General features: G+C 39.2%; 2 protein-coding genes across 4 annotated transcripts in view; one reads left to right on the top strand and one right to left on the bottom strand.

Moving 5' to 3' along the window:
• Window positions 1-6894: 6894 nt before the first annotated feature.
• LOC102312255 (cytoglobin-1) lies at window positions 6895-12503 on the bottom strand. Of its 2 annotated transcripts, XM_005940843.2 has the most exons (5): window positions 12289-12503; window positions 12053-12195; window positions 8903-9134; window positions 7753-7952; window positions 6895-7470 (listed from the first exon to the last, which is right to left on the bottom strand). In XM_005940843.2, exons 2-4 carry the CDS (start codon window positions 12193-12195, stop codon window positions 7788-7790), a joined length of 540 nt encoding a protein of 179 aa, XP_005940905.1. In that variant the 5' UTR covers window positions 12289-12503; the 3' UTR covers window positions 6895-7470; window positions 7753-7787. The 2 variants fall into 2 exon arrangements, with proteins under 2 accessions (XP_005940905.1, XP_005940904.1); XM_005940842.3 differs by having other exon boundaries at window positions 6895-7952; window positions 12289-12502.
• Window positions 12504-14901: 2398 nt separating this feature from the next.
• The window catches only part of LOC102311541 (phosphoribosyl pyrophosphate synthase-associated protein 1), a 12673-nt gene continuing 5639 nt past the window's right edge, over window positions 14902-21935 (top strand). The window contains exons 1-9 of one of the 2 annotated variants that reach the window (XM_005940839.3): window positions 14902-15307; window positions 15567-15619; window positions 16955-17021; window positions 17109-17281; window positions 17372-17487; window positions 17599-17654; window positions 17860-18005; window positions 19054-19095; window positions 21651-21721. In XM_005940839.3, the coding sequence (XP_005940901.1) occupies window positions 15225-15307; window positions 15567-15619; window positions 16955-17021; window positions 17109-17281; window positions 17372-17487; window positions 17599-17654; window positions 17860-18005; window positions 19054-19095; window positions 21651-21721 (807 nt within the window). In that variant the 5' untranslated portion in view covers window positions 14902-15224. The remainder of the gene's footprint in view (window positions 15308-15566; window positions 15620-16954; window positions 17022-17108; window positions 17282-17371; window positions 17488-17598; window positions 17655-17859; window positions 18006-19053; window positions 19096-21650; window positions 21722-21935) is intronic. The other variant, XM_005940840.3, reaches the window with a different exon arrangement.

Below are 21935 nucleotides of genomic sequence, written 5' to 3'. Positions count from 1 at the left end.
GTTGAAGCTATACATGCATATGTGCTCATACATAATACTAATTTTCATGTAGGGTGGAACAGAGGTGCAGTGGTTAGCGCTGGGTTCAAATTCAGTCCGCCTCTCTCCCTCCCATGAGCTCTGAAATGGATAAATAAAAGACAATGGCTGAATGTGAGCTTTATGTCTTAATGACATTTTCCAATATTGATCTAATGTTTAACATTTACTTGAACTGTAAAGTTTCTTTTCTGTGATGATTTGTGTGGACTGTGTTTGAAGGTGCAGGAGGACTGTCGTCTTACAGTAAGCACATTCCTCAAAGCCATCATTCATCGTGTTACAGAGTTACATACAACTAGACCTGATTTTGTTTCCTATTCATTGTAGTATCAAAACAGTTTTAGCGCATGAGGTCTGTACATGCTCGATATTGTTTCATTTTTGCTGAATTGGTGAGTCAGACAGAAGCTGTTAACAGACAGGTTTCCTTCCTCTGCTGGCAAATGTGGACAGGCCTCATTTTGACTCTGCAGTTTTGTCGAGACTGTCGGACTAATGCACACAAGTGATAATCTGTGGCAATTTGCCTTTGATAAAGTAAATATCAAATAACAAGTGTGCAAATAACAATTTATTTATTTTCCAAATTATCTGCTGTGTATATCATGTGATCGGTATACTTTACAGGAGTGCTTTGTTTACTGTAATGTCAGCTGACATTTTAAATGTTGATAGAAGGCAAAAAAAAAAAGCACTTTGACCGAGTGGAAAATAAATACTTGTATGATATGAAAACCATTTTAATAAATCACCAAAGTATGAAACAGTTATTATTAGTGCATATGACAGAGAAGCCTCCCTGATGTTCAGTGGCACACAGCAGAGCATAAATGCCTTTTAATGCTATATTTAGTTGCTGGTGTTCCTCTGGGAGAACAGCATAAAGCTTTAATGTTTACATGCCACATACAGTGCAACATATGACGTAAACGCAATACTTCAGAAGAAATGAGGCCACTTGTGAAATGCTGAGATGCATCCTGCCAAAGGTCTAGCCCTCTCTCTGCGTGCAACAATTTAACACAAACCATATGGAAAAGAAGCAGGAAAAAAATGTATGTGTCATGCTATGATTTACCCATGAAAGTGTTACATTTGCAGTCTTCTCCTGGAGAAAAACCCCCACAAGAACTGACTGCAAATAAAGTAAAAAATCAGTTTAATTAAAATATGTGAAAGGATTAATTTCCTGAGAAAATCACAAGCAGCAGTCTAGGGGGTGAAAAATAATGCCAACGCAGAAGTGCTGAGCACAGCATTTCCTTGGTTGAGCCAATAGAGCCTGACTCCAAAATAGAGTCGATCTGCAGATACACCATGTTAAAATGCTCAGTTTTACCACCGATATAAATATGTTTACAGCCTTTTGCAAAAACCATTTGGGCCACTGTAGCTAAGTTCTTTATTCATGACATGTGAATTTTGCTCTAATGTTCCCATTAAAATTCTGCTAAGGCTTGAAGTTATGCAAAACATGGGAGCATGGATGGTTGGTCTTGATCAGCATTCAGTTGCACTAAAATATAATGGAGTTTGTTGTTCAGTTTTTCTCGTTAAAACATTTTGTTTTAGGCCTAGTTTTCCAATAGCCAAAATTAGCATGTCAATGGACTTTGCTCACCAAGTTAGCTAGCCCCGAGTGAGAGAGCTGAGGACTTCTAACAGCTCTGTAACAATAGAGTAAAAACAGGACACCAACCTTCTTGTGAAAAAGGAAAAAAAAAAACCTGGGGTTGCCTGGTAAGGACATTGAATTCTTTTACATTACATTCAGCAATTGATTGCATGTAGTTCGAGCATGCAACACCTTCAACCTCTGAGTGACTACTTCAGGAGGCGATTGCACAGGTTGCCTGGTGAGAGGTGACCTGTCTCCAAGCAATCATGCTCCAAACCACACAGACTGTAATTACAAATTGGTAAAAGTTTGCAAATAATTGCCTTGCAATCAGTCTGTGCCAGTCTGTTCCAATGAGTACAACTCATCTGTCATGTGGGTGGTTATTAGCTGGTTGGACATAGCTGATTATGCTCAAATATAGTGAGCACCTATGCTATTTTGCAGTTAAATTGCCAGTCCTGGAGTAACTACCTCCCACTTTCTCGTGGAATTTGTAAATTTTCAGTTTCAAATTGAAGAAAATTTTGCTGAACTCTGAACGTTAATCGTTAAATTGAATTTCTGTGTATGTAATTCCACAGATATATCACAGCTGATCACAAACAGATCAAACGTAACTGCTAACTTGACCCCATTCAGTGACAAACTGTTTTATTGCCGTCTTATTCCTGTTAGTTAGTTTAAAGTTGGCAGCTGACTGCAAGTGGTCACAGGAACATAACCAGAAATCTTTTTGCAACCACTGTAGCCGCCCCCTGCTGGCCACTAGAAAGAATGCAGCTTTAAGGCAATGGATTCCAAGGCAATGGCCTTGGATTCACTTCTCTGGTCTAGAAGCTACTTGCACCATGTGTGAATGAAACATACATTTCGCGAGATTTAAAATGTAATATTGTTGGAGGGTATGAAAATGTTTTGTTCTATTGTTTTTCCTTATGGAAAATAATTTTATATGTCAAAGCAAAACATCAGACAATCAGAGAAGAACATTGTGGCATTTTATTGTGTGGAGGCACATTTTTGTTACTTTAAACCCTGGAAATCTGATCAAATTCACAAGCTAAAGATACATTTTGACTCTAAAGCAGACAGCAGTAGTAGCAATGTTGTAAATTCAGCCTTTGTCCAGTTTCATCTTCCAAGCTGAAACATACCCATGTTCACTCATTTGCTGTTTCCTCTTCAGTAAAACGAACATCTGTTGGACAGATAGGGGGGAGGCATGATCAAAACAAGCCTCATTGTTTTTGTAGCCCTCTATTTTTTTTTTTCACTCCCGGTGGGAGCCTTACTGTGAGCTGCCAAATGCAGATGAATTAGAATCAGATCACTGAGAGAATACAAAGAAGATTACACGAAGTCTGTCCTGTAGCATCAGTGGAACAAGTGTTGACATCAAGAGGCCACTGAAAAAAAGAAGCACAAAATAAATTAAGACTTGTTTTCTGGCTTATTCAACTTAAGATTTAACAAATGACGTCTGCAGGGGAGGATGAGCAAGTAATTGGGAAAAAAATGTAAATATTAAATGCAAAGTCATGAATGATGTGGGAAAACAGCTGTCTCCAGAAGATGATTCATGAAGCTAACATGCTGTGGTTCATTATGGAGGTCAACTACTTTATTAAGTTCCCCTACACCGGCATTTAACAGTGCGGTTCCAGGAAGGTGATGTATTTATACTACCCCTCCAAAGAGATGATGGATTGCTGTTCTGCCCATGAATCATTTAGCGTTGTAACAGTGAGTCCTCAAAAGCCAAATGTGAGGCAGGCATCTCTGTTCTTCGTGCATCTTTCGAAGGTTTACAAAAGTTACGAAACCTCCTTCAGTTTCATCACTACAGCACAGCGTTTGCAGGTGTTCTAGAGATGACAGAGGATCTGGCAGATCTTTCAATCTATGTTTAAAATATTGCGCCTGGAATGTCAGAAATGTTGGAATGTTTTCTTTTTTTTCTTCTTTTTTATTGCAGAATTGATTTATCAGTGGGGTTTTTCCTTCCTCTGTCATAACAGACTGAACAGCCCAAATCCAGCACACGTTAGACTAGATCGACTCAGGAATGTGTCAGAATGCACGTAAGTTATGACTTCTCTCATTATCTCCTGTGATAAAGCTAACCGAGGGTGCGTGCCTCAGTTCACTCCTGTTGGAATTGATCCTATAATGATTTTGAAACGCGTGACATCACTGCAAATTTTAAAGAGAGTTTATTTATAGGCAATAATTTACTGCAATCAAATGCTACACGGTGTATCTGACACACATAAGCAAACTAAATTAAAATAAACTAAAGTGGGAAGAGGTTTTCCACTCACAATTCCGGTTTGCAATGGCTAATGACATTCTAAGTGATGGCTGGAAGTTCAGAAAAAAACACCAATGACATTTCAGACTTTGTCCATCTGCACTGGAGAGGAAAACAATTCCTCCACTTATGCAATTGGAACTGTAAACACTGCGAACACACAGTTTGGTGCTGAAATGCTGTTAGTTGCAAAGTCATGAATGGCATTGGCCAATAATGATTTAGAAGGAATAGTCATCCTGACTCAGCTAAATCCAATTGCCCTCATAAAAGCACTCTCCTAAGGTGGCCTGTGACCTACATGAAACCTCCATCCTGCAGTGGGGAACAGGTTTACTATTTTATGTAGCGATCTTTCACATTCACATTTAACACTGCGGTTCCAGGAAGGCAATGTATTTATAATAACCCTCTAAAGAGATGGTGCATTGTTTCTTCTGCCTCTGAATCATTTAGTGTTAGCAGTGTAGCAGTGAGTACTTAAAAGCCAAATGTGGGGCAGGCGTCTTGGCTCTTTATGCATCTGTGCCTCTCCAACATGCTCCACTGCTCCACTTTCTCCACTTGTCTGAAGCCCCTTTGTAAACCCCTCCTCTCTCTCTCTCTCTCTCTCTCTCTCTCTCTCTCTCTCTCTCTCTCTCTCTCTCTCACACACAGACACACACCAGTTCCTCATAATTATCAGCCTGTCTTTCCGTCACCCGTCGTGATTCTCAATTTTGGTGTGTTGGTCTTATGTTGTAATGTTTTTATTTAATGAATTGAGTTTTCTTTTCGATTTACAACAAAAATGTTTTGTACATATCATATGTTGAGTTCTGTAGTGTGATTTGGATTCTTAAAAACTGACTGTATAAACACTGTCAAATCCTAGAACAAAACATATTGCGTAATCTTCATCACAAGCACATTCAAAAAAGATCAGGATTTTGAAAACTTCCTTGAAAATCCTGATCGTTTTTGAATGATTCCTCATTAAAAACAGTGTTTTAATGAGCACTGGAGGTTTGCTGCGATTTAACAACCTGTAAACAGAGAACATTTTTCAAGGCTGCAATAACAACACCCGGTGGACGTTATCTCATGTCAGGCCAGTAGAAGGATGACATGCATGTTTGACAGTTTCAACAGCATTTAACAACCTGGGCTGTAAGTTGAATTACGGGAATTGTAAATCCTAAAACTTTGGAACCTGGCCAGCGCTAAGCACTAAAGAAGCCATCGGATCTTGTTGTCTGCCGCTTTTTAATCTGTCGCTCGCATGTTCTCGAATTTGAAGAAAAGGTGTTGCATTTTCTCAGTATGCTTCCCTTCAGGTCATTTGTTTGCGTTTTCTTACCCAGTCATTTCTCTGTTTCTGTTGCTCCGTTGCTCTTCATGTATGGCACGTCTTCCTCAAACTCCTCTCTCTGCCTGTGGGAGGTGATACATAACAAGAGCACAATGTACACTTTTATCATGATAAAATCTTGAGATCTGGATGATGGAAAATGTGCGCACAGTTTTTCCTGTTTCATTTATTTCTGTTTGCTTTTTTCAGTCTTAATAGTGAGCTAGATGCTGCCGTGCTCCACGGTGCTGTAGCTGTTGGCGTTGTTTGCTATTGCAGTGTGAGTGGGTAAGCAGGGCCAGGGGCCTGAGATGATTGCACTTAAAGTCAATTAGTAGCCATAAACTCAAGAGCACTGATATTTTTTTCCTCCTCCATTCATGTCTCCATTAAAAAAAGCTGGAATACACTGTCGTTACATAGCCAGCCACTTAATCCACCACGCTGTTGCTCGAAGCAAGCCCTAAAATAATCACATGGCTGATTTCGAATCAATGAAAACCAGTCTCTCACGCTGTTCCCCTCATATGAAACAGATATGGCTTTTATGTGCTAAAAGTATAGTTTTTGTGTCAATTATTTAATGAGGTATTTAATGTGTTTCTCCAATGGCTCAAAGTAAATTTCCTCTTTATTCTTTCAGGCATTTGCTAAAGCAAATACTGACATGAGGGGGTTAAATGCAAAAATAAAACAACATTTCTAGATGTGAAAATTCAAATGGGGGTTTATAAAGTTTGACTCACGGTTTGATTTTGTTGGAGAACCTCTGTCGTAGGATGAGAGCAATGGTGGTGAGGACCATCATAGTCGTACACATGGCTCTACCCCAAGGATCTCCTGCCTTGGGAACGCTGGTGGTTCAGAGCACTGAACCGTCTTCCGCCATTGAAAGGCTTGAATGGTAAAAGGCAGAGTTTGTGGTGTAACAATCTGACTATTCCTGCCTTGGCGCTCACACATGATTGGGGAGATTACCATGGAGGATTAGCTAGGATCAAGGAGGGGGGGTTAGATCTCGCTGGCAGGACTACGAGGTAAACAGAGCATGCTGTGAGTTGCTGTTCTAAAAACAGCCCACCCTTACCACCATGTCATTAGCACAGCATGCTAAATCCATCTCATCAGTATATTGTCTTTTTTTCAGTTGAGGATAGGCAGAATTATGTAACGGGGGCAACAGGGTAGCTTCGCAACATGAGCCTAAAGATCAACATACCAATCAGCTTACATTGTTTTATAAGTGGATTATCTAGTTCAATATTATTGTGCTCAAACATAACTTGGGAAACAGTGAATGTTTAGAACATATCATGGGACTGCTTCTAAATATACCAAAACCAGACCCTCTAATGACTTCTCCGCAGGCCAAGTCCAGTGTTCCTACAATATATTATGAAAAGAGAGCACATAGTGGGATAAATGAGGGTATAAATACGGACTGTCGGCAGCTAAGCCACTTATACTTAGCACTGCTGACTCAAGCACAGAATAAGGGAGCAGTGGGGCAAGGAATAGAAAAGAAAGGTGTAATTTTGTCGGTATGCCCACGAGTGTGTAGTGACAGGAGGGTCACATTGGAGCAGCAGATAAACAGAGGCTTTTCTTTTTATTTGAAAATTGAATCAATTACAGATACAAACGTGAGCCATGATGAAAAATGTACAATCGCCACATTTAAATGTAAAAATGTAAAAACGTCTCGTATACTTAAGAGCTAATAAAGTGGCTACAAGTGGATACAGACTGATAAGATTAAACATCTGAAAGACATCATACTGTTTAGAAAGAATGCTGTTTACATTTCTGTTTCGAGATATACACATTCAGCAGAAGGCACATCCAAGTCAAATGTGACCTCTAGTCCACTGGTGGGTCTATGTTTGCATTTTCTTCCTCTTTGCTCTCTCTCCTTTTAATGGTTTAGCTTTTTACAAGAGTACAAATGTAAGAAGGTGAGCTGATTTTTTTTATTCTTCCCTCTCTCCCTCTCTTTCTTTCTGTCTCTCCCTCTTTAATACACACTAGAAACCCACTTTACTAACCACACGTAAGAGTGGACGTCCCATGATGATCTTAGATTACATCAAGCTGTATCTCACATTAGAGTCAACTGATTAATGTCCTATGAAGCCTGGAAATCAGAAGGTTTCCCCGCATGCCTGCCTATGTGGAAAAGAAATAGAAAATTAAAAAAACCCAAACAAAAAATGAGTAAATGTTTGTTTTATATGTGTAATTCTCAAGGCTTATATTTTATACCATCAATTTACATATGAAAGTGGCCATTTCACATTTTTCTCATGCAACATTAAAAAACATTCAAACTACGACACCAGAAAAACAGAAAATGGACACAATCATGAGTAAATCATAGTATTACGATATGTATGTATATAAAACTAACTTTTACTATTAGAGAGTATATTTCTAAGAAAATTTTACTACTTCTTTTCCATATGGGTAGTCCAAGTTTAAAACGTTCAACCAGTCGAGGTTGAGAGCTTTTCCCAGCCCAGTTCCTTGTAGATGGCAGAGATACTGCAGTAAACCGTGGCCAAGAGGTTTGTCCATGCTGCGCCCACCTCAGGTGTGATGACCTCTGGAAATTCTTCTCCCAGGACTTCTAGGATTACACCGCTCAGAATCTGAGTAAGACACAAACAAATGTGCTCAGGACATTGATGGAGCGCTTTGACTTGTTTTTCCCTGAAAATGTTGACCCCCAGTCTCGGGTTTTTGTACAGTTGAAGCAAAGAAAGCATAATATGTACAATATACAGACTGCGAGGGATTGAGTTGTGCTTGTTATCTTTGGTCTGATGTATGCAACTGTTTATCAAATTTGCAAATACACTAGCTGTCTCTTATCTTCTTATTTAGTGTCAGTTTTTTCATATAACTCTATGTTTCAATACTGAATCAAAGGAATCTCAGATGGGAAGGGTTGCTAGCAGTCTCTGGCGCTCTCAGCTAATTAATCTGGTTTCCTGGTCCAAACAGCTGCGTTGTGCATCATATTAAACGGTGTGCAGCTGGTTTCTGTTCACGAGCTCACAACAATTGACTGTACATTATGTATCTGCTTAAAACTACATGCAAGAGAAAAAACATAAAAGAATCAAAGGACAGGAAGCAAAACCAAGTCACAATATTATGGCAGGAAAGAGGAGTTTAATGACGAACATAATATAAAGTGGTTTATACTGTAAGGTAAAAACCCAATGATACAGAGACAACCCCAACAATCAACCAATCCCTTCTGAGCAAGAACTTGGCAACAGTGGGAAGGAAAAATTCCCTTTTAACAGGAAGAAATCTCTACCAGAACCAGACTCAGGGAGGGGCGGCCATCATGACTGGTTGGGGGTGATGACATGCGTCGTATGCTTGACATTTATCACATTTGTCTCACATTGTATCATTTCCTGTGAATGCAAAATGATTTATTGATCATTTTATGCTAACCTATTAAACTGACTGACTGTAAATACGTGACTCTACAGAAGCACATGGTGCAGAATGAAAGACAGTTTTTTTTCTACGAATGTCTTGGAGCGTGCTTTCTGCACAGCTGTTCACGCACTGTTTTCTTTACCTTGAAGTACACAGGCTCCACCTTGTGTTGGAGTGCATGGGCCTTGGCCACTAGCTTCAGCACCGACGCCACCTTATCTGAGTTGTCAAGGTTTTCCACCAGTGTATTGATGGCATTCATAACTCTCCGAGCATGCTTCCTGAGCTGGGCGCTCTTCTCCAGCTCCTCCGCGTCCTCAATGTGCTTGAACTGGTTGAAAAACTGCTTGGAGGAGGGGAAGTTGACAAAGAATCTGCAAAGGAGGAGTGCTAAATGAAAGATACGATATATATACATACGTGTAACTGCTGTACTATTCTCATCTTCCTTCTGCCTGCAGCCTCATCCTATAAACCCACGTTCCCTTGTCAAGTTGGCAAGATAACACGAGTAAACACTAGCGCATGTATAAGGGTGCTGCATACTTTTAGTGTAAAATAACTGCATTAAACTGATACTGTGCAGTGTGGTTTCCATACATTTGCAAAGGATTTACAACCTAAAGGGAAGAGTCCAGCTGCAGAGCTGTGATCATGGCAAAGAGCTGAATAAATAGATACTTTACACAGTGATTTCACAAGTTCTGTTGTACTAAACACCAGCTGTGGTTAGGTTTATGAAATAAAAATGAGGAATACTGACTAAATGACTAAATATGAAATAGTTATCATCATAAATGAAGTTATAGCTTCCTTTGCTTTCCAAACCAATTAATATGTCACACTGGAGAAGGAAAGTAAATTTTGTAGCATCAGATAAAGAATCCCAAAGTGTGCACTAACTCTGATATTCTGGGAGCTTCTCTGTTTGCTTTGATAAATGAATGGATGGAGACTTCTTATTGTATTTGCAGTTTAAGGCCCTTTGCCATTCAACTTATAAGGTAGTATACATATGCGTATCCCTATTTCGTACCTGAAAACCCAGTGTGATGAATAACTCTATTGTTTTTAAAGAAAAACAGTTCCAGTCCTGTTATCAATGTCAATATTTGTTGTTTTACCCATTCCTTGGGATGGAATGAAAAAATTAATATCAGGAACATGAAACCTGTCTCCTCATACACATTGTTTTCAAGCCACCCACCCTCGCCGCTCCTCGTTTGGGAACCTGTTGGCTGATGTTTCTAGTTCTGCTCTGGTTCCTGTCAGGACTTAAAAAAACATGATCCTGCATACTTTCCAAAAAAAAGCAACATGCTTATTACAGATGAGGGTGTGGGTATTCCATGCTTACTAAGGTCACACCTGATACTTCCTTTTCTTTCTGAGTGACACTGAAATTATAATTCCTGCAAAGACAGATACGAAGTTATACTTATGTTGGAGTACTCAGTTTCTCATCTCAGTTTAAGCTCTGGGTCGAGAATTTAATATCGCTGCGCTCTTTCTGAAGACAGCAAATAGTCCTTTTAAAGATGTTTTCTTTGACACTCAGAAGTATCAGAGTGAATTAACAATGAGGAACCTAAAAACTTACCCCCTCCCACAGTCTGGGAAGAGGGCCAAAGCATCTGGTTTTTGGCTATCGGATCGAGATATCCCATCTCCTCCCTGTCTGTAGAGCAACTAACAGAAAAAGGAAGTGCGGATTTACACTGTCAGATCTGCAACATATGGCTCGATATTAAAGTTTTACTCGTGAACTTAAACATCTGAGGGAAGGAGGTTGGGAGGCGGCGCATTCATTTTTCAATCCTGGGTGTATGGGCTTCTGCAAGTGCCGGAGCAAAATAATGAACCGTGCTGTTTAATCTTTCTGTCTTTGTAATTGCATGTGACCTGTGGTTGCATATAAATAGCCTCATTAGTTTTTCATATGGTCATTGGTTCTTAATCCTTCCTTATCTTATTTCGAGACTAAATGAAGAGCTGAAGTGATAGAAAGTTTTTCATTTCAGAGACAGAGCGCTGAGATTTGCTACTTTAGATCCTATCTGACGACCATAAAGCCGACGAGTTTGAAGGATTTGCAGCGTTAGGCTTGAAGTTGGACACGGTGGCAGGATCTTTTCTCGCTGGCTGAAGGAGACTTTTGCCAGGACACGGATATCAATCGGACTTTATTAATCAAATTCCCGAAGGTCGCAGGAAATTAGTGATGGAATATAAGCAAGACAATATGAAAGGACATATTTTAAATACTTTTTTATACTATTTTCTGTTTCTGTAGGAAAGCGCAGCAGCTAAATTCCATCTTTTCAACAATCTGTGAAAACTACATTACTAATGGTGATTGTATATATACAGTATTACACTCCCTCTCAACTTTCACCTCCTGCAGTCAGAACGGATTATAAAGGCATGCTCTGTCGTGCATCGAATCTCGTCACACAAGAATTCCATTCAAAGCCGTCACACTTCTGCGAAATCCCTGCACATGGATGATTTTTGCAACATTTGCTTTGCTTAACTTTCAATGTGAAAAAATGAAAGTGTGGTAAGTGCAGGAATCAACCAGCAAATCAATAAAATATGATGTAGTAAATATATGAAAGACTGAATACCTGCTGTGTATGTATCCACTGTAATAGAGAAAAGAGGAGGATTTTAAATGTCTTACAGCTGGTGATGGAGTCATGCTGCCATAGGTTGCCAAGCCCTCTATACAGGCATTCAATCAGAACCTCTTCTGAGAGGGAGTGTGCCCCTTTCATGGGCACAGATGGGGTTTAAATGTTTGACCTCTGCCCTAACAACTTAACAAACAGGATTAAGAGAGCGTCACATCTAAAGAGATGACTGTAAAACCTGTAAAAGTCAGCAAGCTCATTGAAGTTGAGCGTATCCTGGATTTTGAGGAAGCAAGTTTTTTTTAAAAAAAAAAGTCTGCACAGGGGAACAAACAAGCATCAGCTGTTTTTTTATTGGCTCCTGCTGGTGCGCTGACGGTAAAAGGGGGTAAAAGGCAAACCTTAACTTACATGTGGTGAACTATATAATAAAGATGGAAAGAACTTTCATACCAAAGTCTCAAAATAGGTGATATTACACTGTTCGTGCTATATTTACTCAGCATGTGAGTAAATAGATGCATAGCCATAAAAAAGGATGTTAAAATAGTTCAAATATAACATTCCTGTTAATTATAGATAACATTTTTCACAGTACTCTTTTTATTATTTTGGTGTGAATTAGATATTTCCTCAAACATACATAGAAAAGGAAATACCTGACTAGTATGGCCACCCCGACATCATCACAGTTCTGGTAGACTTTTCCCCAGGAGGCCTGGATCATCACCCTCTCCTTGTCAGTCAGCGGGCTTGGCCGCTCCAGGTGGTCCACCTCTCCGTCTCCCTGTGTCCTCTCCATCTGGAAACACAGTGTGTAGTGAGCTGAGCACATGCAGAAGGCAGGGCTGATGAGAGCACCCCTCCCCCTCAGGCAAATAAACACAATTTGTACCTTTTTGTTGTTGTTGTTGTTGTTGATGTCTTTTCCTCTTGTTTGTGTCTCCTATGTGGTGGCAGAAGGGAAAAGCAGTTTTCTGTTTTCCACCCCTTGTCCCTGTGAGAATCTCTGCTCCCGACCTCTGAATCTCTGCTGAGCGAGAGTGTGAGTGAAGAACGGGCTAGGAAAAAAAAAATCACACAAGAAACACACGCAGCAGCGAATGAGGAGGAGCCTCTGTACTCTCTCTTTATACACTCTCCCTTCCCTGCCTCCCTCCTTCTCTTCCCCTTCTCTCCCTCTGCCCGCCTCACCTTTGTAGGTGGTGTTTAATGAAAATACGATGAGATCAGAAACAAATCCCAAGCAAGGGAGCCGGATATGTCATGCACATAATGTGTGAGCGCAGATACAGTGTAATGTCAGCATGGTAAAATAAGATAAAGGTGCACTCTTAACTTGTTTTACCTCTAGAGTCCCTCATGCAGACTTTCCAGGAGAATAACCTGGAATGATATTGAATTTCTCACAAGCTCCCTTTATGTAAATGAAAAAATAAATGCATAGATAAAAATCATAATATTAATATTAATAATAATAAGGTGTTTTGTGCTTTAACTTTTTCATTTTCTTCCTTCAAAAGCAAACATGTGTAGCTTTGCTGTGGTTGGTGTTATCAGTATAAGGATATATCGCTTCCATGTGTTAAAAAAAAAGCTTGAGTAAGTTGTTATTGCTGTTTTATAATGAATTGGCCAACCAGGACCCAGGTAGCCTGGAATCTGGGAGGTAAATATGGGAGGAGAGCAAACACAAGACCAGACACTGTGACTTAGGTAATATCAACTGTCTTACAAGGGGAGGTACAATGTACAACTCTGCGTTAAACATTGACAGAGTTGATAGTATGCCATTCAAGTTGGTGAAAAAAAAAGTAGACTTAAGGTAGATGTATCATAACCAACCATTCAAATAGCTTTCCCTTACCCCGTCTGCAGAGGCAGTGCCAATTAAACAGGGGAAATGAACAGGGGGATAGTGTAACACGGGAGACGGGGAATTATTGCTCCCAAGGTGTGCAGTGAGAAACATTACAATGAGATCTGGGTTTCGTGATCAAAAGCAGAGCACACAAGACACAACTTGACACGCAGTGAGCTGGGCAGGCAACAGAATGGAACTGAAGGCAATCAGAGCAAGTGGCCTGAGCTGGGCAGGTAGACAACAAGGTGATGGGTAAGTGCTTCAAGCAGAACGGTTTGTCAGAGAGACTGCAGAGTGATGCTTCCGGTGATGAGATGATGAGCCACAGGTGTGCATGCTGATTGGAGCCGGGGGGGGGGGGTATGAAGAGGAGCTATAGAGCCCAGGCCGTGACACATGCACCATCAGTTCATGTGTGAAGCTCATTATAATGCAGGCATGTGACCTTCAAGCTGGCTCGTCAAGATCATGACTATGCGCACGATCCTAACCGTGTAGGCTACTCGTCAACCTCGTGTAAGCGTACAGTCAGGGCTTTACATTTGCTCCTTTACATTGTGCAAAGATCAGCACCACCATGGCTGCCTTGCCACCACTGTCTTACAAGTTATAACAGTAATTATAAGCATCACATTAAACCAGTGGTATACAAGATATTGCATCCCGTCATGGTTGTAAGGTGTACAAGAAGCCACATAATTAAAGGATGGTATGTTGTTCATGTGCATGCTGTGACCTGTGGCCCCAGGTCAGAGTATTATTGTGGATAAACTTTGGGATCAAAAAACTTTATTTTTACAGGTTTATGTAGACAAATCCACATACCTCTGTAAACACTTCATGACTCCTTGAATCTCTAGTGGTGTTCACACCCACAGTAAATTTAGACCCTTTTTCACAAACCTTTAACCCACTCTCTTAAGAAAAACAATAATATTATCATCCAAAAGAATAACTGCTGTAACTGCAGTCAGTACAGCGTTAGTGGCATCTACTGGACAGTTGTGGTAATAACGCTTTATAGTGTCTTTATTTTCTTTTTGCTTTCTTTCACACAGTTCGCTATCTTAGTTTGGGCAGTAAACTATGGTCATCTCATCTTAAGTGACTGACAATCGCACCATGATTGATCTATGACAACAACATATTTCATATATCATATATTAACCAAAATTTAAAAACCTGTAGTATATGAATATAAAATAATATGAATTATTATTATTTCAATTAGAAAGTTTGTAAATTTGCTGGAGTACACATATTTTATGCTACTTTGACCGTAGTACAGTAAATAATTGAACTCCGTAATAAATTTTAAAAAAAGCTTTAACCTACTTGGCCTGCCAAAACAGTTAAGTGTTTAAAAAAACTGAAAAATATAATCTTACATAGACAATATGCAATAATATGAAATGACGAGTTCATCTAGTCACTTGACTACACATTTTGCTCAACTATATTTTGGCTCTGAATAAATTACTTTTTTAACAGAATATTTTTCAGTGTGTTATTAAACTATTGCTTAATAAATGTAATCACTTGGTTAACCAAATTATTACCAGATTATTAGTATCCCTAAAGAAAACCGCCGTCTGACATTCAGTACAACTGAACTTGTGTTTTTTGATCCGCGGTTAAGACTGACCCGACGGGGATTCCGTAGTTAACATTATAAGCTACATTGCTACCTGAGAGAGAGGCAGGTGTCAGCAGACTTCCGGCGAAAACTGTGGCAATAATTTGACAAACCAAAATAAGCAATGCTTATTTTACTGCTATGTTTTAGCTAACTTTGTGCCGCACTCTGACGGTCATTCTGGGTACATCCGCTCCCCTAGCAGGCTAATTTGAGCCAGCTAGCGAGCGAGCAAGCTAACGACTACGTCAGAGAAAAAAGGACAAGAAACTAAGTGGTTAGAAGGAATAAGGTTGAGCTGTTGACAGTGCCTGTCAAGTTAAATACCAGAATGAATGTCGCTAAAAGTGCTTATCGAGTATTTTCTGCAAACTCCTCTGCAGCATGCACAGAATTAGCCAAGAAAATAACAGAGTAAGTAATGCTTTGAACCGTTAGTGTTAAGACTGACTGCTAGTTAATATTTAATGCCACTAATAGTGCTTCTTTAGGTTGTTGGTCGGTGATAATTGTGGAAAAACTTCACTGCTGACACTTTACCATGCATAGTGAGTGTGGTCTGTAATGCGTGGATGAATGAATTGGTCGTGTGGTGAAAGCCTGATATTGTGTGTTGAAACTCTGCAGCTGGCAGATGACCATTAGGTTACCATGTTGTGCTCATGTTTCACAGGCGTCTGGGTGTGGAGCTGGGGAAGTCTGTGGTCTTCCAGGAGTCTAACAGAGGTGAGCAGGGTGTTATGGCTTTATATGCAATTTTATTCCAAATGTTTCTGGTCAGGTTTTATCTGAAATGTAGGCTTGTGATCTGATACACAAGTAGGTGAGGGTAGTTAGAGATTGTGTGCTAAAGTTACTGTAGTTGATATTTTTAATCACTATTTGTTGTTTCGAAATGGTCAGTTTCAGATTGGTATTTGAATTTTTCCTTTTTATTAAATGTATAATGTAAGTGCAATTTTCAGTGACAGGTGTAAGTTCAGTTCAGACTTGGTATTTCAATTTGTTCTGCTTGATAAGCTGATTTCTCACCAGAAGTGACTTTATAAACAGCTTGTCCATGACTTTTCCCCTCTTATTTTAATACCTCACTCCCAATGATCACTGTCGCCAAGTGCTTGCTCCTAGGGGCTCATCTGATTGTTGGACTTTCCTTTGTATTATTGTAGGGTCTTTATCTTACAATATAAAGCACCCCAAGGCAACTGTTGTTGTGATTTGGTGCTATATAAATAGAAGTATCCTCTAGATCAGGGATGCCAAACTCATTTTATATCATGGGACACTACAGCCCAGTTTGACCTTGAATCTGAACAAGCAAAACTGCTTACTGTCAGTGTAAAGAAGTTTAAGCTTATATAATACCTGACATATCTTAATATAAGATCAATACATGTAGTTTCAATAACATGGTTCATTTTTCTATAAGATAAAGAAATGCTGCTGTTGTAACGAAAGAAATCTGTCAGCACAACTGTTTGTCGTGTACAGGTAAATTGTTAGAATATAATGTGTAAAATTAAAGGAAGAGTTCTGGTTATTCATGAACAGGCTGTCCTGTTGTTATAAAATAGAAAGCCTTTGCTAATTAACAGAAAACTTCCTATTTTATTCCTGCAGTAGTCCCATTGAATCACATTTCTATAGTAGATAGTGGAAAATCAGGAACTTTTATGTTATTGATGTGTTTATCAATTATTTACTAGTTTTGGTGTAGTATGAATGGTCAATGAAGAAATTGATCTTGGACATTTTAGCTCAGATTATCAGTATCTGTACCACTGTCTGTTTCATTAGGGAAAGCAGAGCTTTCCTGATAGTTGCATTAAAAGTTGTTGGCACAGGATTGCTGTGGAGTAGGGCATGGATATTAATACGACACGACTGTTGCAGAAATTAATGGAATCCATCAAAAATAGCACATTGTTCATGTAATAGAGCTACAAGATTTCATCAGTTTTTAGGTCATGAGACGTAAATGTACAACATCCCGTGTTCTGTTGCTCAAATAAACAACAAATGTGTATTAAAAAGTATTGGTGAAGTATGTTCTCTGTTCAGAGACTCGAGTGGATGTAAAAGAATCTGTTCGTGGACAGACCATCTTCATTATCCAGACCATCCCACGGTGAGTATAGTAGGATGTGCCAAACATTTAAAAAGGTTATTAGATTATCACCAAACAGAGTCATCTGATCTTTTTTTTTACAATCAGGGATGTGAACACAGCCATCATGGAGCTGCTTGTCATGGCTTATGCCCTCAAGACCTCTTGTGCAAAGAACATCATTGGAGTTATTCCTTACTTCCCCTACAGCAAGCAGTGCAAGATGAGAAAAAGGGGCTCAATAGTGTGCAAGTTGTTAGCTTCCATGTTAGCCAAAGCAGGTAAAAATAGCAAAAAAGAAAAGCTCAATCTGTGATTTGTTCAAAGAATCTTTATTTGAGTTTGATTATTTGATGTCTTTTACTCTGAAGGATTAACACACATCATCACCATGGACTTGCATCAGAAGGAGATCCAGGGCTTCTTCAGCTTTCCCGTGGACAACTTGCGTGCCTCCCCTTTTTTGATTCAGTACATTCAAGAAGAGGTAATGATCCCTGTCAGATCTCTGCTGTGTGTATTCTAGTGACCTGTGGATCACTCAGTCCAGAACTCCATCAATAAGTCTAACAAAACTGTTTTCACTCTTTATTGCCAGATCCCTGATTACAGAAATGCCATCATTGTGGCAAAGTCCCCTGCTGCAGCTAAAAGGTAACTGATGCAATACACCACTGATAATTTCTGATAATCTTTACATCAGATATATATTGCAAAAATAATTTCTGTCCTATTCTATGCATGCATATTTAGATACATATGTATAACTAACGTGCATATATATACATGTTGTTACTGGTAATAATAATAATGTTGTTATGGACTAATTGTTAATTATTATTATTATTACTATTTTTAGGGCTCAGTCCTATGCAGAAAGACTGCGTCTCGGTCTGGCTGTGATCCACGGCGAGGCTCAGTGTTCAGAGTCTGACATGGCTGATGGAAGACACTCCCCACCATGTGTACGCAACACAACAGGACACACAGGCCTGGAGCTTCCTTGTAAGAAAACCCATATGAAAAGCATTTATGTTTAATTTTTATAATTTTTCTTGTAGCTTAAGTGCTCCATAGATATTACCAGCACTGATGATTTGCATTATTTATTGTTTCTTTGAGAATTTTCTCCTAGTTTAACTCTTCAGTTGTCTGAATTTTTAATGTTAGCACTTCATTGTATTTATAATTTAACAGACCTTTTCACAGCAGACATTTAGAAGCAGAAAAAGCACAGGTGGATTGATGAGTTTATTAATGATGGCTTAAGCGTCACAGGAAGCTATGACAATTAGCTAACATGCGCAACAGCATCAAAGTCAGTGGGATGCAGTCATGGTAGAGTTCACCTGTGTTTTAGCTACTGTAGCAGTTTAAAATGTCTTCTGTGGGAAAACAGACAAAATGCAGCTCTTACTCATGCTAACCTGTTTTGAGCTGACGATTCTGCCGTTTCTCACTCATACCATCAGCCATACTGCAAGTAACTGATTTTTGTTTTTTATTTATTTTTTGCTAGTGCATGATTTCGTTTCTACAGATGAGCTACTTTGACTCATGCTGTATCGGCAAGCTGCAGTTCCTAACTTACAAAGTGTAAACTACAATGTAATCATAAAAGCGCAGTCTTCTGCTTGTTTCTTGCCACGTTAATTTTACCTTTTTTTTTTTTCTTTTTTTTTTTTTGGTGCGAATACATGAAGCTTTTATAGTGCTAACTCTGAATCTGAAGTAATGTCAAATGAGTGTGTCGTTGGCAAATGACTCCAAATTTGTGTCCAATATTTAGTTGATTATTTTGTTTAAAAAAAGCAACAAAAAACCAACAGCGTTGTGCTTTTAACCTTGACTTAAAAAATCCTCTTTTGGAACTGCAACTCACAAATGGCTTCATCCTTAATTTTTCTTATTAGAATCAGTCTGATTTGTTGTGTCGCTTTTTAAATTCCCGTCAGGCCGAGCAGAGGATTTTTCAAGTCCTGGCGTCATGTGTTGTGTTGTGTCAAATATTTGTGCATTTGTGTTTAACGTGGTGTTTATTTGTTGACAATAGCAGGCAAACAACAAGCTCCGTTCCCTGGCATAGAACTTCCAAGTACGACCGTAAAATTAATTTACATCTGACTATGAAATGATTCCTCTTCAAATGGTTCCTCAATTTGCATGTATAGACAAAGGGTTTGTGTTGCATCTTGTGAAAATACAGTCTGGATTCAGGTCGGTAAAAACAAAGTGGATGATTAGTGCTCAAACGAATTAAAAGACCAGTTAATTTCAGTTTCGATATACTGTTTGCATTATGCCACATTTCTTTGACTCCAGACAGCTAGTTCTACAAGATGGTCAAAACCCTCTTTTTTTTGTTGTGTTCTGATTTTTATTTTACTTTATTTTATTTTTTAAACTCCAAATCCATAAATCAAACCAGAACCATACCAAACATTCTTTCTGTTTTTATTTTGTAGTTGAACATCTGGACTCATCTTGCCAATCAACACATTGTGCACCCATAAAAAACCCGCCCTTAAAAACCTGATTAACATTTGGTCATAACTGCATGTCATAAAACAGTAACGCATGCATTTGAAATCTAACATCCAGCGACGGGAACAAAAGATGTTGTGAATGGGACGGTTAGTGAATTATAGCATATAGCATAATCGTAGCAGTTTTAATATGCTGGATCAGATAACCTATTTTATTATTGAATAGTGTTGGATCGGTCAGTTACTCCTACAGGTCTGGACCAGCTTTTCTTTTAAAGGGACCATGTTTTTGATTCCAAGCAATGCTCCCAACAGATAATGCAGACCTTGGTTCTTGAGCTGGTGGTGCTCCCAGTGTCTATCCTGCTTGGCTGAGTAGCCTTGTAGGTTAAGTACCATTTGTCAGCCACACTGGTTAATGGCAGCTCTCCTCTTGTGATGCTTGCTCTTGGTAATTTTGCTAGGTTGTACGTTGGTGGCCAGGAAAAGAATATAGGTCCCAGGGATCTGTTAATTTTAAGGCCTGAGGGTAACATGTAAGAAGTATTAAAAGATTTATTGCTTATTCACAAGATTACGTAAAGAGTTAAAACAGAAATGTCTGAAATTTAGACTTCTGAATTCAGGATATTTTATTGAAGCAGTTTAGCAAGGGCAAAGCAAAAACCAGGATGTACCCCATCTCCTTTCGCTCAAATCATTTCCAAGACTATGTAATACCCATAGGCTCAGAGCCACTGACCCTTTACACTAAGAACCGGTCCAGACTTCCTGTATATGGGTTACTGGCTGATCTGATGGGTGGCATATTTAATGTGATGCAAAGCTTTAACTCTGTTAGGCCGTTTGGACAGGTTGGGCATGCCAACCTGTTGATTTAACATTTTCTACAGATAACTCAAAGTATCAATACGTTTTAGACATCTGAAATTTATTTCAGAAACCTCTGAGCAGACATTTTTCAGGACAATGTTGTAGCACATCAACAAACTGTCGAGACAATGTATTTTAAGTGTGTGTACCGCTAACAACATGGCTCTTGCTGTTTTTGGTTGATAGCAATAAAAGACTGAATGTGACACTCCCAGGTTTTCTGATGCTGTGGGACTCACGGTATTCAGCAAAATGTTCTGCAAGGCATGCCTCCACCTTTCTCTGCTGCTTTATACTTTTCCTGCACAATCGGCTTGGCTGGCTGATTGTTTATCAGTTGATTGTTTCCTCAAAACCCTCTAAATGACTGGATTTACATGCATACCTGTAATCAGAAAACAGCTGTTTTTGATTTGGGTTACATGTCAGAGTGTTACTGATGGTTCTCCACTTTAAGTACACTGCATCAATCCTTATCTGAGGATAATTTTTAATGCATCAGTTGAGAATTAGAGACATGATAAGATCTGCCACAAGATGAAGCACTTTCATGTTTTATTAACACATAGTGATATGTGATATGATATCATGTGAGACCAGAAGTGTTATAGTGGACGTCAGCACTGATGCAGTGACAGTATTGATGATAATCAGAGCTTTTCTTAATAGAAATAAATTATATCCAAGTCACTGTATGTTTTTTAAAGGGTGGAAAATTATGGCGTGCATGTAAAAGTAGCAGCACTGATGTTCCACTGAAGACTGATCCCAGAACACTGGCAAGTGTGTATGAAGAAACCCTCATCGGTGCTTGCCACTGTTGACCCATGTGAAATAAGACTGTGTGGTGCTTATTTGATTCATATACAGAGTGCTGCCACATGCCTGCCACAGCCTGGCAACCTAACATGTGTGTCAAGGCGGTTGTATACATTGTCTTCTGATTGGGTATTCTGGGCAGAAAACCCTTAGGCCATTTGATCTTTGCATGGCATGTTTTGTACTATGTTTGCCATTTGAGTTTAATCTTTTAGGGGTAGGAGGGGTAGAATGGAGGGAAAGTGTAATCAAGTGCATTTGAAATTTAAATTGAATGCAGCATTTCTACGAATTATTCACAGCATGCAATGGAAAAAACAATGATTTGGAGTGAAAATGAGCTTAAATCGAAAAACAATTTTCTCAACCCATTTTACCCAATCTACTGAGATTTATTTTTGATTAAGTGAGAAACTGTACGCATAACTTCCTGGAAGTGCTCTCATGGGCAAACTGCTCTTTTCATTTCCAGTAATGATGGCCAAAGAGAAACCTCCCATTACTGTGGTTGGGGATGTGGGAGGAAGGATTGCCATCATCGTGGTAGGTCATTTCTGCTTCTCCTTCCTTAGTTATCATTTCCATTAGCTTCCGTGGCTAACTTTAGCTGATGATTCAGCCCTCTTTCTTGATAAAATCTACCAATGCAACACTACAGCTTTCTTTATTCAAATTCAAATTCAAATTTTATTTGTCACGTACACAGTCATACACAGTACGATATGCAGTGAAATGCTTGGACAACTGCTCGTGACCT

The sequence above is a fragment of the Haplochromis burtoni genome, unplaced genomic scaffold, assembly GCF_018398535.1.
Source record: "Haplochromis burtoni strain Fernald_Lab_line unplaced genomic scaffold, NCSU_Asbu1 Contig_294, whole genome shotgun sequence".
In the NCBI taxonomy this organism is placed as follows: Eukaryota; Metazoa; Chordata; class Actinopteri; order Cichliformes; family Cichlidae; genus Haplochromis; species Haplochromis burtoni.
This window is presented reverse-complemented; position numbering and strand designations above follow the sequence as displayed.

Coding starts and splice junctions, on each gene's coding strand:
- LOC102312255 (XM_005940843.2), bottom strand. CDS start 12,195: ATGGAGAGGACACAGGGAGACGGAGAGGTGGACCACCTGGAGCGGCCA. Junction 9,135..12,052: donor GGGGTGGCCATACTAGTCAG/GTATTTCCTTTT, acceptor CCTCCTTTGCAG/ATTCTTTGTCAACTTCCCCT. Junction 7,953..8,902: donor TGGAGCCTGTGTACTTCAAG/GTAAAGAAAACA, acceptor TGTCTTACTCAG/ATTCTGAGCGGTGTAATCCT.